We start from the raw sequence: 15,366 nt of genomic DNA on the forward strand, positions 1-15,366 counted from the left end.
TAAAGATATAATTCAATAGAGGCAAAGGTTATTGCTTTACTATTTTTATTTTTTTTTTAGTTGTGGCTGGACACAATCCCTTTATTTTATTTATTTATTTTTATGTAGTGCTGAGGATCAAACCCAGTGCCTCACACATGCTAAACAAGCACTCTACCACTGAGCCACGATCCCAGCCCCTGCTTTACTATTTTTGAACATATTCTCCCTAATTAAGGGAAAAAAAACCACTTTAATTAAAAGATTCTGCATTTAAAAAAAGATCCTGCATTTCCCATCCTTTTATGCCTAATAGTGTGTCCCTTATAGTTACTTATGAAAACGAAAATAGGTGGAGTAAGCATTCTTTCAGAGTTATGTCTTGCATTTGACAAGCAGCTAGAAGTTACAGGAGGATGCAGAGAAAACACAGTTATCCCAGTTGATAAAAACAACAACTCATCCACCTAATTTGAGCACAGTCTCTAGCCCATCCCCACATAATTTCTCCAACAGGTATCTCATTCATAGCCTGTGAATAGTTCTTATAATATTTACCAGCATATTGACAGCAGGTGAATGATATAATTGTTGAATCATTAATATCAGAAGATGAATTACATGATTTGTTTTTGGTGACCCCTGTATCTCAGCAGTCCCCAAGTTGTCATTATCTCTTGGCATACCCCAGCAGTCATTCGTATATTTTTCCCTACAGCTTTCATATGCTTTCTGTACAGCTTAAAGAAGATCTTGGGTATTTACACATTGAAATAGTTTCCACATTTTTTTCCGGGTAGGGTACTATAAAACCAGAGCTAAGATCTTTCATGTAATGTTGGCTATCTTGTGAAATCAAGACACAATTAGCTCTTGATTGTCTGGAAGGAAAACTACATAGGAAGTGGAAAACTGCATGCCATGACACCACTAGCTTTCTTCTAGCAAATGTCATGGCAAATAGACTTGGAATGCAATGCAAGCTAAAGAAAAAGCAAGCAAGCCCCCTCAGAAGCAGTGTGGACAGCTGGTATGGACATGATATCCATCTGAAACTAGAAAAGGTTAAGTAAACAGTGGGACAGTGACAAAGTATAGGGATTAATTTCTGAAAGCATTCAATAATTCTTAAAGCAGACACTGATGTAAATGGAGGCATTCTGGAGATTAAGTTCTGAGAAACAATTTAAGAAGACTTTATTTTCCTTTGGAAATAGACTTCCTAAGGAAAGAGGACAAGATAAATGGTGTAGCCAAAAAATATTCATATACAATAACAGGTGTGTATCTGATTTTGAAGGGACTTCATCTTCCTATGAGATTATATTCTAAAATTTTCAGTTCATGTTATACAATCACACATGAAGCAGAAAGGACATAGTGTTGTAAAACAGCAAAGACAACATGAAAAAAAAGGTCAGTGTAAATCTTTTTATGGAGACCATCCCCAGATGTTACCATGAGCCCACCACTTAGCTTGTCTCTTGAGACACATACTAAGCTTTGCTGCTCCCCGATCTCCAACACAAGTCTGTGGATTTAAGACATAATTCGCTGGGGATTTTGATTGGATTTGAGTAAATTCCCAACAGAAACCCCCTTGGTTTGCCAGCTGTTGTAAAGGCAGATATATAGAAAGCAAAAGATCCTAAGTTGGTCTGTTTGTCTTATGTTAGCCCTTGTCACAAAGATAAGAGGAAATTTGCCTGTGTATATTTTGTAAGATGTCCTCTTGAAGTTTGTTTCAGATAATCTGTTGGATAGAAGCAGACTGTAGTCACTGCTACATTGTATTTATGAAATCTAGTAATATTCAGTATTTTGAGTATCTGTAGTTTCTTCAGATTTTAAAAGTTTAAAATAAATTTGATCATTTTTACTATAGAATTGAAATTTTTTAAATGTAACTGTTGAATTAGGAAGAATAAATTCAAATGCTAAAATTTCACTGGGGGGGGGGCGGGATGGGGGCCAAGGTGTGGCTCAGTGGTAGAGTGCTTGCCCAGCATGTGTGAGGCACTGGGTTCAATTCTCAGCACCGCATATAAATAAATAAAATAAAGGTCCATTGACAACTAAAAAATATTTTTAAAAAATAAAATAATAAAATTTCAGCCTTTGCAAGGATGTGGGGAATCAGTAATACTTAATACTTTTTACTATTAGCCATTTAAATTAATTTATCTTCCTATGAAGGTGTGAGTCTCCAAATTACCTGGAGAGTTTCTTCAGAATAAAATATCATCCCAAAAATTCAGATTCAGTAGATCAGAAGTCAGCCTAGACTTCCATTTTGAATAATTTCTTTCATGTGAGAACTACCATGGAAAGGAAATCTGATACAATGTAATAAGCTATACTACTTTCCACAGCTATTGATCTAATCATTCCTGACTCTTGGATTTTGCACAGTAAATCTACTTCCTTCTCATAGGCATTTCTCTTTGTAGGCACTCTGTATTGGTTTCCATGTACTAAGTCAATAATAATTTCGTTACCCATTTTTTTCTTTTATTGTATTATCATTCAATATAACATAAATCTTCTTATATCAACAGTTTGTTTCTGCTTTTTGTTATTCGCCACCCTGAAACCAGAAATTCTAAATTGCCATTAGTACTATATTAGAAACCTAAGGATTTTGACCAGGAACCTGGGCACAGTGGGTCATTCCTATACTCCCAGAAACTTGGAAGCCTGAGACAGGATGATCACAAGTTCAAAGCCAGTCTCAGCAATTTAATGAAGCCTTAAGCAACTTAGCAAGACCTTGTCTCAAAAAAAAAGAGACTGTGGGGCTGGGGATGTAGCTCAAGCAGTAATGCACTCGCTTGGCATGTGCGGGGTGCTGGGTTCGATCCTCTGTACCACATAAAAATAAAATAAAGATGTTGTGTCCACCAAAAACTAAAAAATAAATATTAAAAAATTCTCATTCTCTCTCTCTTATTAAATATTATTAAATATTTTTAATATTTATTTATTTATTTATTTTAGTTTTCGGCGGACACAACATCTTTGTTTGTATGTGGTGCTGAGGATTGAACCCGGAGCCGCACACATGCCAGGCGAGCGCACTACCACTTGAGCCACATCCCCAGCCCAACTCTCTCTTTAAAAAAAAAAAAAAAAAGACTGTGGCTCAGTGATTAAGTGCCTCTGGGTTCAATCCCCAGTACTGCCCCCTTCACCTCCCCCAAAAAAAGCAGTGTGAATTTGGGGGGAGGCAAATATTCAAACTATAGCAGACTCTTTATTGAATTGATGTTGTTTTCTGTTAACTTTTTTCTTTACCCTATAGAAGATTAGACAAGTTTTGTATCCTTGAATATTAATCAAATTCTATAACTATGTAAATATTATCTCCAGTTTCTCAAATTGGCTTTTCAATATGACTATAAATTATATTTAACATTAAGTAGCAAAAAACAAATTATCCACTATTATATAGTATCCAGTCTACCAGCATAGAACCTATGGTCATATATTGTGTTTTTTAACTAAACTTGATAAGAAAGGATATCAGAACTCCTAAGGTGCCACTGTGCACTAAGTCCTGCCAGTGTTTCTCCAGTTCATCTCATCTAGCTTTCCTCCTCCTTAGTCCAACAGTGGCTAAGTAGAATTCATGGATTTCTAGAAATCTATTTTTCTTTTCTCCTCCTCCTCCTCCTCCTTTTTTTTTTTTTTTGTTATTGTTTGAAAATATAGTAAATAAATTTGAAAAAAAGGTGTGGGGAAAAATACATATAGAGCATTTTGTATCAAGGTCATTTAAACATGGGAGCATAAAACTTATTGTACTTGTAGACATTATGCTAAGTAAAATAAGCTAGGTAAAACAAATACTATATTGTCTCACTTATATGAGGAACCTAGAATAGTCAGATTTATAGTGACAAAAAGTAGAATGGTGATTACTAGAGGCAGGGAGAGAAGGGGAAGTTAGTGCTTAATACGCACGAGTTTTTGTTAGGGAAGATGAAAAGGCTGCAGAGAGTGATGGAGGTGATAGTTGTGCAACATTGTGGCTGTACTTAATGCCACTAAACCATACACTTAAAAATGGTTAAAATGGGGCTGGGACTGTAGCTCAGTAGTAGAACCTTGCCTACCATGCATAAGACCCTGGGTTTGATCCCCAGTAAAACACACACACACACACACACGTACATGCACACACAAAGATTAAAGTGGCAAACTTTGTGTTATGTGTATTTTACCACAATAAAAATATTGTGCTTATAGTTACTGTGTTTGCTAGGTTAAAAAATTCCTCATTCAGAAGATCTTTATAATTTTAGAATTAACTTTATTGAGGTACAGTGTATTATATTTTTAAATAAATGGAGAAAATATAAACTTATTTTCCTAACAAAAGTCAGGTTTGGCCAATCTGAGGAGCAAACAGAAGCTTCATAACAGGAGAAGTATCAGTATAACAATAAAACTAAGTTTTACAAGCTTACCATAATCTGCAGTGCACTAGATATATTACCATGTTCATTTTTCAGCAAAAGTGAAGAAAAACACTGAATACACATTTTCCACACCACTTTTTTCCAATCAGCTTATTTACTGAGCTATAATTACCAACAATTTTTTTTTCAAGGAGTTCTGCGAAATGGAAGTCAGTCCCATTGGCATAATTTGTATTTCTTTTCATGTCAATATATTTCTAGTTCCTTTCCTGTGTTTAAGAAGACAGATATGGGGCTGGGGCTTAGTGGTGACATACACGCCTGGCATATATGAGGCACTGGGTTCGATTCTTAGCACCACATATAAATAAATTTTTTAAAAGGGGGGGGTCTGTCAACAACTAAAAAAAAATTTTTTAAAAAGAAGACAATGACAGATACAAAATATGAGAGGATTCAGAAATTGTGCTCTCAAACAACTTGCCATGTGCTACAAGAAGGTTATACTAGGTAGAACCTCCACATATACTATTGGATTAGATGCTCTCAATACTCTCTATCAGGTAACATTTGAAAGGTTTCTGCCCCCCACGATCAAAGCCTGTGTTATAGGATTTTGTGTTGCAATATTCATTGAATGGAATAGCAATTTTTCACTTACAGTTCTACCTGGAACTGTTAAATCTAGGAGTCAGACAATAGCATTTTGTACTTCATTCTTTAGAAATAATTTCTGTAATATAAGATTTCTACTCATATCTCTAGCAGTAGTGGCCTGGACTTCTGCTGCCAGGATCTTCTAAATTCTCCTCTTGGCCTCCAGCTCAGTCTAAAACCTTGCTTTCTGCCTCTAGAATTTTTGATGCTTCTAAGTATTATGTTCAGAATCAGATCATTTCTTGGGCAGCATTTTTGAGTCTGCCTGTCAGGAGTCCATGGCCTGTGTTCATTCCTTAGGCTGCTATTCCAGACCATGCCTGCTCTGATTTAAAGCTGCTGTTTCAGGGTATCTCTTCACCCTGTAGAAACCCTCTCATCCAGTTACACAATGTGTCCTCACACATTCCATATAACTTTTGCCACTTTCTTTTTGTTTGTTGGTACTGGGGACTGAACCCAGGGGCTCTTTCCCACTGAGCAACATCCCAGCTTCATTCATATATATATATATATAATATATGTTTTTTATTTATTTCTTTATTTAGATGCAGATGGACACAATACCTTCATTTATTTATCTTTATGTGGTGCTGGGGATCAAACACAGGGCCTCACACATGCTAGGCAAGTGCTCTACAACCCCAGCCCTATTATTTAGAGACAGGGTCTCTCTGAGTTGCCTAGGGCCTTGCCAAGTCACTGAGGCTGGTTTTGAACTCATGATCCCCCTGCCTCAGCCTCCCAAGCTGCTGGATTACAGGCATGCGCCACCGTGCCAGGCTTCTCTGTCTTTTTTATTACTGTTCAAATTGGGGCCCTTCACAATTCCTACATCCTCATTCTAGTATGATTTCCCTATCTGTATTATTTTATCATTTACTACTCATACCATGCGTTGATACCATGCATTGATTTGACTTCATTAGCTATATTAAAATCTTTTTAAAAAATTACTACTCAAAACAAAGTCACTTATACAATACCTATGATAATCTCTTTAAATATCTAGTCATAGGCTTTCCACTTCTGCTTATTGTCAAGTGTTAGTTCATTTTATAAACCAAAATCTATATTTTTGTGACCATCCTGTTTGTGTCATTTGTGCTCTCTAGTGAAATAAGGATTTAGTATCCTGTTTTTGCAAAACAAACCTGTAAAACATACCAATTTTTATGCTAGATTTTAGAAAACCTTTTTGGATTAGCATGCCCTTTTATAACCCCACCTGTCGTCTTCTTTTGTTTACCATTTACTTTTGCACTGCCTTTTGAATTGTGACATCTAGCATTGAATCTAGTATTTTGGTTGTCATCTGTCTAATTAGAGAAAATATAACTCTTTCTTAAAATGGAATGTAAATTGGCCAAAGCTGGTGGTCTGTTTCCAGTCTTGATTTCTTTCATATTTCCAGAACTTGATATGTCTTACTCAACTCTCTGCTCACTTGCTTTATATGCTACCGGCTTTTTTTTTTTAAGCCTTAAAGCTACAGTTTCAAAATAAATGACAAAACACTACAACATTTAGGAAACCACCATAACAGATAGAAATAAAGTCAGAGTTTGAGGAGCTATTGGATCAATATATATGTACTTATTCAAAGTCTACCTATGCCCGGAACTATTCTTGACATTTATGCTTTCATTGGGGTCTATAGTTCCAGCTATTATTTATTTATTTATTTTAGTTGTAGATGGACACAATACCTTTATTTTTATTTATTTATTTCAATGTGATTCTGAGGATCGAACCCAGTGCCTCGTATGTGCAAGGCAAGCGCTCTGCCACTGAGCCACAATTCCAGCCCCTCCAGATATTTCTTAAGCAAAGGATTTGGGCAAACAAAGAAGACTGGCAAATTATATCAGAGTTTAAAGAATATAGATAGTATAGCCCTAAGTAAAATTTTAAAATTATAAATAGTTTAGGTGCATGCAGTGCCAAAAATAAACAATATTTGAAAGCTCTTGGTTTTCAGAACCATGAACTGAGACTCTGTAAGGAAGATATTTTTGAAATTTTAAATATAGCAGCATTATTCACAATAACTAAAAGTTGGAAACAACCCAAATGCCCATGAAGAACAAATGGATAAATACAATGTGGTCTGTATGTGCAATGGAGTATTATTGAACATCAAAAGATAAGATTCTGCTGGGCACAGTGGCACACACCTGTAATCCCAGTGGCTTGGGGGGCTGAGGCAAAATGATTGTGAGTTCAAAGCCAGCCTCAGCAAAAGCAAGTCACTAAGCAACTCAGTGAGACCTTGTCTCTAAATAAAATACAAAATAGAGCTGGAAATGTGGCTCAGTGGTTAAGTGACCCTGAGTTCAATTCCAGGTACCCCCACCCCTCAAAAAAAAAAGGAGAGAAAAAAGATTCTGTTGTATGCTACAACATGGATGAATCTCAAAAACATTACACCAAGTGAAATAAGCCGATCACAAAAAGATAAACTACATGTACTAACATGAATACCTAGAGTAGTCAAATTCATAGACATAAAAAATAGAATAATGGTTACCAGGGATTGGGGATGGGGAAATGAGGAATTATTGTTTAATGGGTATGATTTCAATTTTGCAAGGTTAAAAGAGTTCTGGAGATTGGTTTACAGTTTGTAAATGTACTTAGCCCCACTAAATCATTCATTTTTAAATGGTTAAGATGGTAGATTTTGTGTTTTGTGAGGATTTTTTGTTTTTTGTTTCATTTTTTTACAGTACTATGGATTAAACTCAGGAGCAGACACTGCTAGGAAAGCACTCTGCCACTCAAGTACATACCCAGCCCTTTTTGCATTTTTATTTTCGTTTTTCTGAGATGGGGGTCTCACCAAGTTGTCCAGGCTGCCTCAAACCTGCAACTTTCCTACCTCAGGCTCCCAAGTAGTTAAGATTACAAGCATGTGCCACCATGTTTGGCTGTTAATTATATATGTTATAAATTCATAGTAAAATTTTTTAAAAATGAGTAAATAAATTGAAAGTCAAATAAGTTCCTAGAATCATTTAAAAATTATAAAAAATAAAATAAAATTACTGTCATTGGGGGAGCAGACTTTGCAAATGTAGAAGAATTGAAGGACATTTACAGAGTACTTTCCTGTTAATATGATCCAAACTGTGAAAGTGCTGAAAGGAGATGCTGAAGAGAGAAATTAGTCACGAGCAGAGCCAGATCTTTAACAAAACAAAGCTATATGCACCTGAGATAGAAGCATAGCATGAATCTAAGTGAAAATTAGTAGACATTCTATTGGCAGAGAAAGTTGTTGGAGAACAGTGAGAAATGGGTTGAAAATTGTGGGTGGTTCTAAATGTTAGGCTAAAGCATCCGATGTGGTAAGAGAAAATGACCTCAGAAAAGTAGGACAGTATTAAATTATGGGAAGACCAGTAAAGAAGCTTTAAGTATACTAGAGGCCCAACGTAGAAGGGTAGTAATGACTACAATAGTGACCAAGCTCATACAAACCAGTGGGTTCCAGTGGTGCCTATCAGTAATCCCAGCTACATGGGAAGCTGAAGCAAGAGGGGTACAAGTTTGAGGCCAACCTGAGCAATTCTCCTGTCTCAACTTTTTAAAAAAATTTTTTAAACTATCTCAAATAAAAAATTTTCAAAGTGTTAGGGATAGATATATCAGTGGTAGAGCACTTGCCTAGCATGTGACAGGCATGGAGTTTGATCTGCAGCACCACAAAGAAAGACAGAAAGAGGGAGAGAAAAGAAACTATTAGAAAGAAAGAATCGGAAAAACTTGAATAAAGACCATGGGAAGCAAAGAAAACATAAAATTAATTTAAAGATTGTCCACTTAGGGACACAGGAATTTGGTGGTTCTGTTAATATTGAAAGGTTGATTTGTGATGGTAGAAGGAAAAGTCAATTTAATTTTGACATTTTATATTAAAGCTATTTCTGGATATGTAAATAAAAGGTGACCTTGAGGGATATAATATGATGCACAGGGACTAATATTTGAGAGATCAGGCATTTCCTTCAGGTTTACCCATAACAGTTCGCCCAGACTGTAACTTTCACAGAGTTTAAATGGATAGTGCATCTACCATCCTCTCTGAAACTTCTTCAAGGAAAGTAGGAGAAAATTGTAACTGAAGGAAATGACCAAACAGTAAAAGTAATGTCCTGGTAAATCTACTACACACTCTGGATAACTAATTGGTTACCTATCAAATAAAGAAGGCAGAAAAATCAAACGTTTATTTAATGCATCAATAAGAGAATCTAGATTTCAGATTTAACCTCTGTTATAGTAACTGTAACTATGCCTACATGTCCATGACATTAAAATGGCCAAAGCCATTTTATCAGGTCTTTTTCCTGATATTTTCAGAATTATGGAATTTTTAATACATGATTATACAACTGTTCAATTTGAAATACCTATTTAGAGGAAGAGGGAATGGTAAACTTCAGTAAATCCCTTAATTCATAGTATGCATAGTTACGGATACACTGCTACATTGTTAACCATCATCATTTCAACATTGATTACACATCTCTTATTTATTGTCAATAGAAGGCAAATGTTGTGTTCTCAAGAATTCAGAAATTATCAAAAGGAGTTAGAGCTCCATTTGCCTTTAATATTTGGCTCCAGTTTCTGAATTTTTCCCAGCAAGGGTAAGGGGACAGAAGGGTAGTCCTACTATTTCTGAAGCTTAAACCCCACAGCAGAGTACTTTTAGAACCATCTTGATTCTATTAAAATGTGCAGGTCAAAGGGCAAGCTCAACTAGTCTGATAGTTGAAAGCACCAGGGATAGAAGCACCATTGTAATGACCTAAAGTTGGTAGGATTTCTGTTGCTACCTACTCATTATGCTAGTAATAATGACATGCTCTTCATGCATTAGCAGATAACTAATCACTTGAAAGGTTTTGTATCCACGTTTTTCTTTTTCTACCCCCCCCCCCTTTTTGGTAATTAAGGAAAAGACACAGAACAAGAGTGATTTGACAGGAAGAACAGTGGAGTTTTTATTTTGCTCTGGGCTTGTGACATACGTTTATTACCTTTTCCATTTTATGTGCTCATGTTACTCCCTCAGGCTCATGGGAAACAAAGTCAGAATGTGCTACACTAGCACGTCTCATTTTTCTGTGGATAATCTTCAGTTAGGAAAGCTCTGAGTCAATGATTAACCCCTATTAAGGTTCAATTTCTTTAAAATATCCTTAGCAGTAGTTCTAGATCTCAAGCCATTGACTCTGTTTACAAAGGAATTGCTTTTTGTATTTTTTATTTCCTTTATTTTTGAATCTTTCAGTTTTATTCAATGTATGTGTTTTATCTTTATCAGAAAATATATTTTTATAAAGAAATAATTGTATTAAATAAGTAGCTACTAAAATAAGAATCTTTTCACAATTTTTTTTCTAATTTGAATTCCTTTACCTCTGAAAAGTAGCATTCCTAACAAAAATTTTTAATCTAGATATGTTTGAGTGCCCTGTGTAAAACTTAACCATGTAGATTCAACTGTACTACATGGTCCTTTTAATGAAGTATATTAGGAAATTAACAAATTTCTTATTTCCCATGAACTATGACTTCTAGTGTTTATTTTCACATCCTTACTGATCTTCCAGAATGTTTTTAAGAGATTTTTCTTTCTGATAGTGTTACCAGACGAGGCCTCTTATGCTTACTGCACAGTATGCTAATCACCAAAAGGACAAGATTTGTAAAACAGAAAGAGTGTATTCATGAGCTGACCAAATGTGAGAAGCCAGGAGCCCCAACTCTCAAATCTGCCTCCGCGAGGATAGGGTTTAGGTTATCTGTGGGACACAGGGTATTCTGAGGTATGGGGAAAGGTGATTGGAGATAAGGAAAGGTGGTCTCTGCTTGCATAATCAAACATCTTAGTTCTTCATAGGACGTATGTTTAGAAAATGACTGTATTACCATTCCCTGAAGGGGGAATTTGGGGCCCTCTGATGTCATAAGGTCACACATTGAACACTTGCCCAGACCTAAGTGAAGAGTCAGTGATTTCGACTGGTTTGAGGTATCCTAGAAAACAACATAGGTAACTATCACCATCATAACCCATATATTAGATGTGTTATTTATAGCAAAGCTAACAGGAGTCTATTTCTTGGTTGTGTGACCTCTAAAATTGAAATAAAAGTAAGTTAACTAAAAACAAGCGAAGCTACAAGGTTTATTCAGGTTTTCCCTTGGTTTCAGTGGTATTCATTTCAGATTTACCAAAATTATAACCAAGAAAACAATTTTAATCAATTCCATCCATTTCCAAAAATAAAAGGAAAGCCTAAAAGAGATATTGACATTATCCAAAATTGATATGACATGTACAGCACATAATCAAAACACTTTATTCTCTTAACTGTGATTTGCCTTTCTTAGACATATACAATTGTAGAAATCCATATCAACAATACAGTTTTCAAATGAAAAGAGTATGATCATGTACTAGGGAATTTTTAGAGGATGAGAATTCATGGGTATAGTGAGGAAAAGTTTGACTCTGTGCAGTATACAGCATAATTATCATTCTCAGTAGAAAATAAATAGCATCAATGACATAATAAAATCTTTATTTGAATTATATTATAGAAACAGTTTCATCTTATTAGAAAATCATTGTTCCAGGGGCTTGGACTCCTGTGGTAGGTACATCCTTTACAATTTTGAAATTTGAAATGTAAATAATCACCTGTTATATCATATTATATATCATATTCTTGGAAATTTGACATTTGCCCCAGAGATTAACTGTACCGTACTATATACTAGCTAGCCAAGCATATCATATGAAAGAATTTAGAATTTAATAAAGATGCTTCAACAATATACAATAAATTCTAATATTTCATATTATGATACTTTCCTTAAACACAAAGTAGTAACTCAAATGCTATCACTTTCATATTTGGCATTTATTAAAAGTGTTGATTACTCAACCTAGATATCTAGATTTAGATAGAATGAAATTTTTCATTCATCTTTTGCTGTTTGCCTGCTACTAAGTGTGTGATTCTGACTCCTAGTGCAAAGAAATGCAGCGCCCTTTTTGAGAAAGCACTCTTTTCATTTCAACTTTGTCAGTCTTTGAGCTTCCCAAAAGGGAACAGATGACAGCAAGTAACAGGAAACTGCATAGTTAGACCATCTTGAACTCCTTCACCTTTATGCTTATTTCACCACTTAACATATTTTTTTCAAGTGGCCATTGGCTATATTTAGACTGTCATTATCCCTTTGGTGTTGACTGGAGCCTCCTGGTTTAAGCCATCTGCCTTTCTTAGAATTACATAGTGTGGGGACAGTGGAAAGTGATACTGGGGTCCATGAGGATCTTCCTTTCCAACAGCAAATACTAGTTAAACAAATCTTCATTTCCATGATGTAAGCTCATCTATATCCTGCATTTGTTAGTATTGCTTATTCAGAGTTCTGTACATCAACCCATCCAGTATAAAGAATATCCCTTAGAATATTCAAATGATGGTCTTCCAGTTTGTGGCTTAACTAAAACTCTTCCATATGACTGCTATTGAAGTTCAATTATCTTAACAAAAGACAGAAGCAGAGTTAAGCTTGGGCAGTACATTCTCAGATTCAGCATTTCCTCGGGTCAAAGGCTCAGGCCACTTATATAGTTCTTGTAAATCAAATCTGTTTTTTTACATAAAAGATGAACTACTGAAGAATGCATTTTGGACTGTGAGACTAAATTGTTCACCAACTTTATTCTGATTATTTCGTAAGTTTCTTATATCCACCTCACTACTAAATCTACTCCTTTTCCTTCTGGATATGAACCACAAGTAGTTAGCCAAACCACAAGGAATCTGTGAAGTTTAAATTACTGTTTCAAAGTGTGTGGATCATTGCCAATAAAGTCACAACTCTAAACTTATTGCATTAATGAGATAAAAAGAATTACCAATCTCCAGAATGCCCCAAGAATATAGGCTGTGTTTCTAAATTCACTTTACTAAGGTTAACAATTTGTTATATATTCTGTACATGAAAATGTTTTCAATGTCAAAGTTAATGTCTTAGTTTTCCTGGAAGCTACACATACTTATCAAATAAATGGGTTAAGGTTACATGGATGAAACAGAGGAGACAGGACTACTCTTACTAAACAAAAAAAAGTCACTAACTTTATTTTTCAAGTTTAAACATAGTTATATCTAGAAACTCTTTTTTTCTTTTTTAATGAAATACTAAGTTGTTATTATTTTTTAAAATATTTTTTAGTTATAGATGGATGCAATATCTTTGTTTATTCATTTTTATGTGGTGCTGAGGATCAAACCCAGGGCCTCACATGTACAAGGCAAGTGCTCTGCCATTGAGCCACAACCCCAGCTCCCTAAGTTATTATTAGGCTGGCAATTTAGCTCAGTGATAGAACACTTGTCTAGCATATGCCAGGCCCTGGGTGTGATTCTCCAGCACAAAAGGAAAACTATGTATGTAGTTTTTCCAAAGATTAAACATTTTAAAATTTTTGATTTTTATGATGAGAGTATTTAACCTATCCATGCTGTTAAATTTTTAAATGTACAAAACAGTATGTTGTTAACTACAAGAAAAATGTTGTACAGCAGGTCTCTGAGAATTGTGATCCTGCAAAATTGAGAAATTATGCCTTGACTCACAATTCTCTATTTCTCCCTTCCTTTAGTCCCTGGTAATCTCTATGGTACATTCTAGGATTCCATGAGTTTGACAATTATAGATAACCTCATGTAAGTGAAATCATGCAATGTTTTTCCTTCTATGACTGGCTTATTTCATTTAATATTATGTAAGAATCCTTGAATTAATATAGCAATATAACAAGATGAAAACATTTAGAATCAGAAAAACCTGAATGGGGTTTCCTGCTGTACCATATACCCAAGTGTGAACTTGGGCAAGCTGCATGAACTCTCCAAGCCTTGGTTTTATCATACATAAAATGGGGGTTGATAACTTCAAAGAATTGTTACAAGGGTTAAATGAAAATGGCATTTTCTTTCTTTTTCAGGCAAGAAGCTCTTCTGGCTGCCATTAGTGAAAAAGATGCCAATATAGCTCTTTTAGAACTTTCGTCCTCTAAGAAAAAGACCCAAGAGGAAGTGGCTGCACTTAAACGTGAGAAGGATCGCCTGGTACAGCAGCTCAAACAGCAGGTATTAGTAATGTCAGGGGCCCAGGGAGGGGACCAGGAGACCAGCTTTCACACCATTTTCTCCACATTTGTCTTACCAGTGTGTACTTTAGGGTCTTGTGTTTCATATTAGACATCTGACAATGGCATTCACTTAATTTTCATAATTAGAGATTTCGACTTTCACAAGAGTATTATTGGTAATAGGGCTGGTTTAGAAGATGTCATAAGTCTTCCATGAGAACATTTCTTAATTTTATACTATGGCTGGTAGAAATTAGTGAAATTCTACCCATTTGAATTTCTTATATCCAACTATGTTCTTATTACAAAGGCATTTAACTATATTTTTATTAAGAGATTTCTTGTTATTCAGGGTTGAATAGTGTTTGAAGGTATGAATAGAGTTTTGCCCTTTTCTTTCCAACCTTAAAACCCTCCAAAATTTAATACTTACTATATTTCATAGACCCATACACTTCATATGGTTAAAATGGTAATGTTGGGTATATTTTATCACAGTTATAAAATGGGGGAAAGATTGTCCTTTTGAAAATAACGAGAAAGCTGAGTTTTCAAATCTAGTTCCCTGCTTTAACTTTAATATCTTCACTGACTAGTCCTGTACAATTTGCAGTATCAACAATCCTATACATTTTGGCTTCTTAAATATACTCTTCTGAGTAATTGGACTGGGAAAGAACTTTTTTTTTTTTTTTTTTTTTTTAATTTTTTATTGTGGGTTGTTCAAAACATTACAAATTTCTTGACATATCATATTCCACACTTTGATTCTAGTGGGTTATGAACTCCCACCTTCACCCCATACACAGATTGCAGATTCACATCAGTTACACATCCATTGATTTACAAATTGCCATAGGGAAAGAACTTTTAAAATAAAGAATGTCTTCCTTTCTATATAGAGAGATCAGTCAGCAATTGGTAGTACCTTGGCATAATACTTAATGTTTAAATTCATAAGTATTTGTACAGTAAAGGTATTTTTGTAGATAAATATTAGAACTGCTTATTAAAAAGAGTTTATATTTGTCAGGCGCTGTGGCGCATGCCTGTAATCCCAGCAGCTCAGGAGGTTGAGGCAGGATGATTGCAAGTTCAAAGCCAGCCTCAGCAAAA

General features: G+C 35.1%; 1 protein-coding gene across 21 annotated transcripts in view; it reads left to right on the forward strand.

Moving 5' to 3' along the window:
• Positions 1–15,366, forward strand: part of Erc1 (ELKS/RAB6-interacting/CAST family member 1) — a 564,692-nt gene that overhangs the window by 428,203 nt on the left and 121,123 nt on the right. For all 21 annotated transcript variants that reach the window (XR_009228273.1, XM_058584138.1, XM_058584139.1 and 18 more), the window contains one exon: positions 14,104–14,248. Coding sequence is in view for 20 of the 21 variants with exons in the window: in XM_058584138.1 (XP_058440121.1) it covers positions 14,104–14,248 (145 nt within the window). In the remaining variant the exon portion in view is untranslated. The remainder of the gene's footprint in view (positions 1–14,103; positions 14,249–15,366) is intronic.

This window comes from Marmota monax, unplaced genomic scaffold, assembly GCF_021218885.2.
Source record: "Marmota monax isolate L192 unplaced genomic scaffold, Marmota_monax_Labrador192_F-V1.1 WCK01_AAM20220418_F8-fsc00163, whole genome shotgun sequence".
NCBI classification, from domain to species: domain Eukaryota; kingdom Metazoa; phylum Chordata; class Mammalia; order Rodentia; family Sciuridae; genus Marmota; species Marmota monax.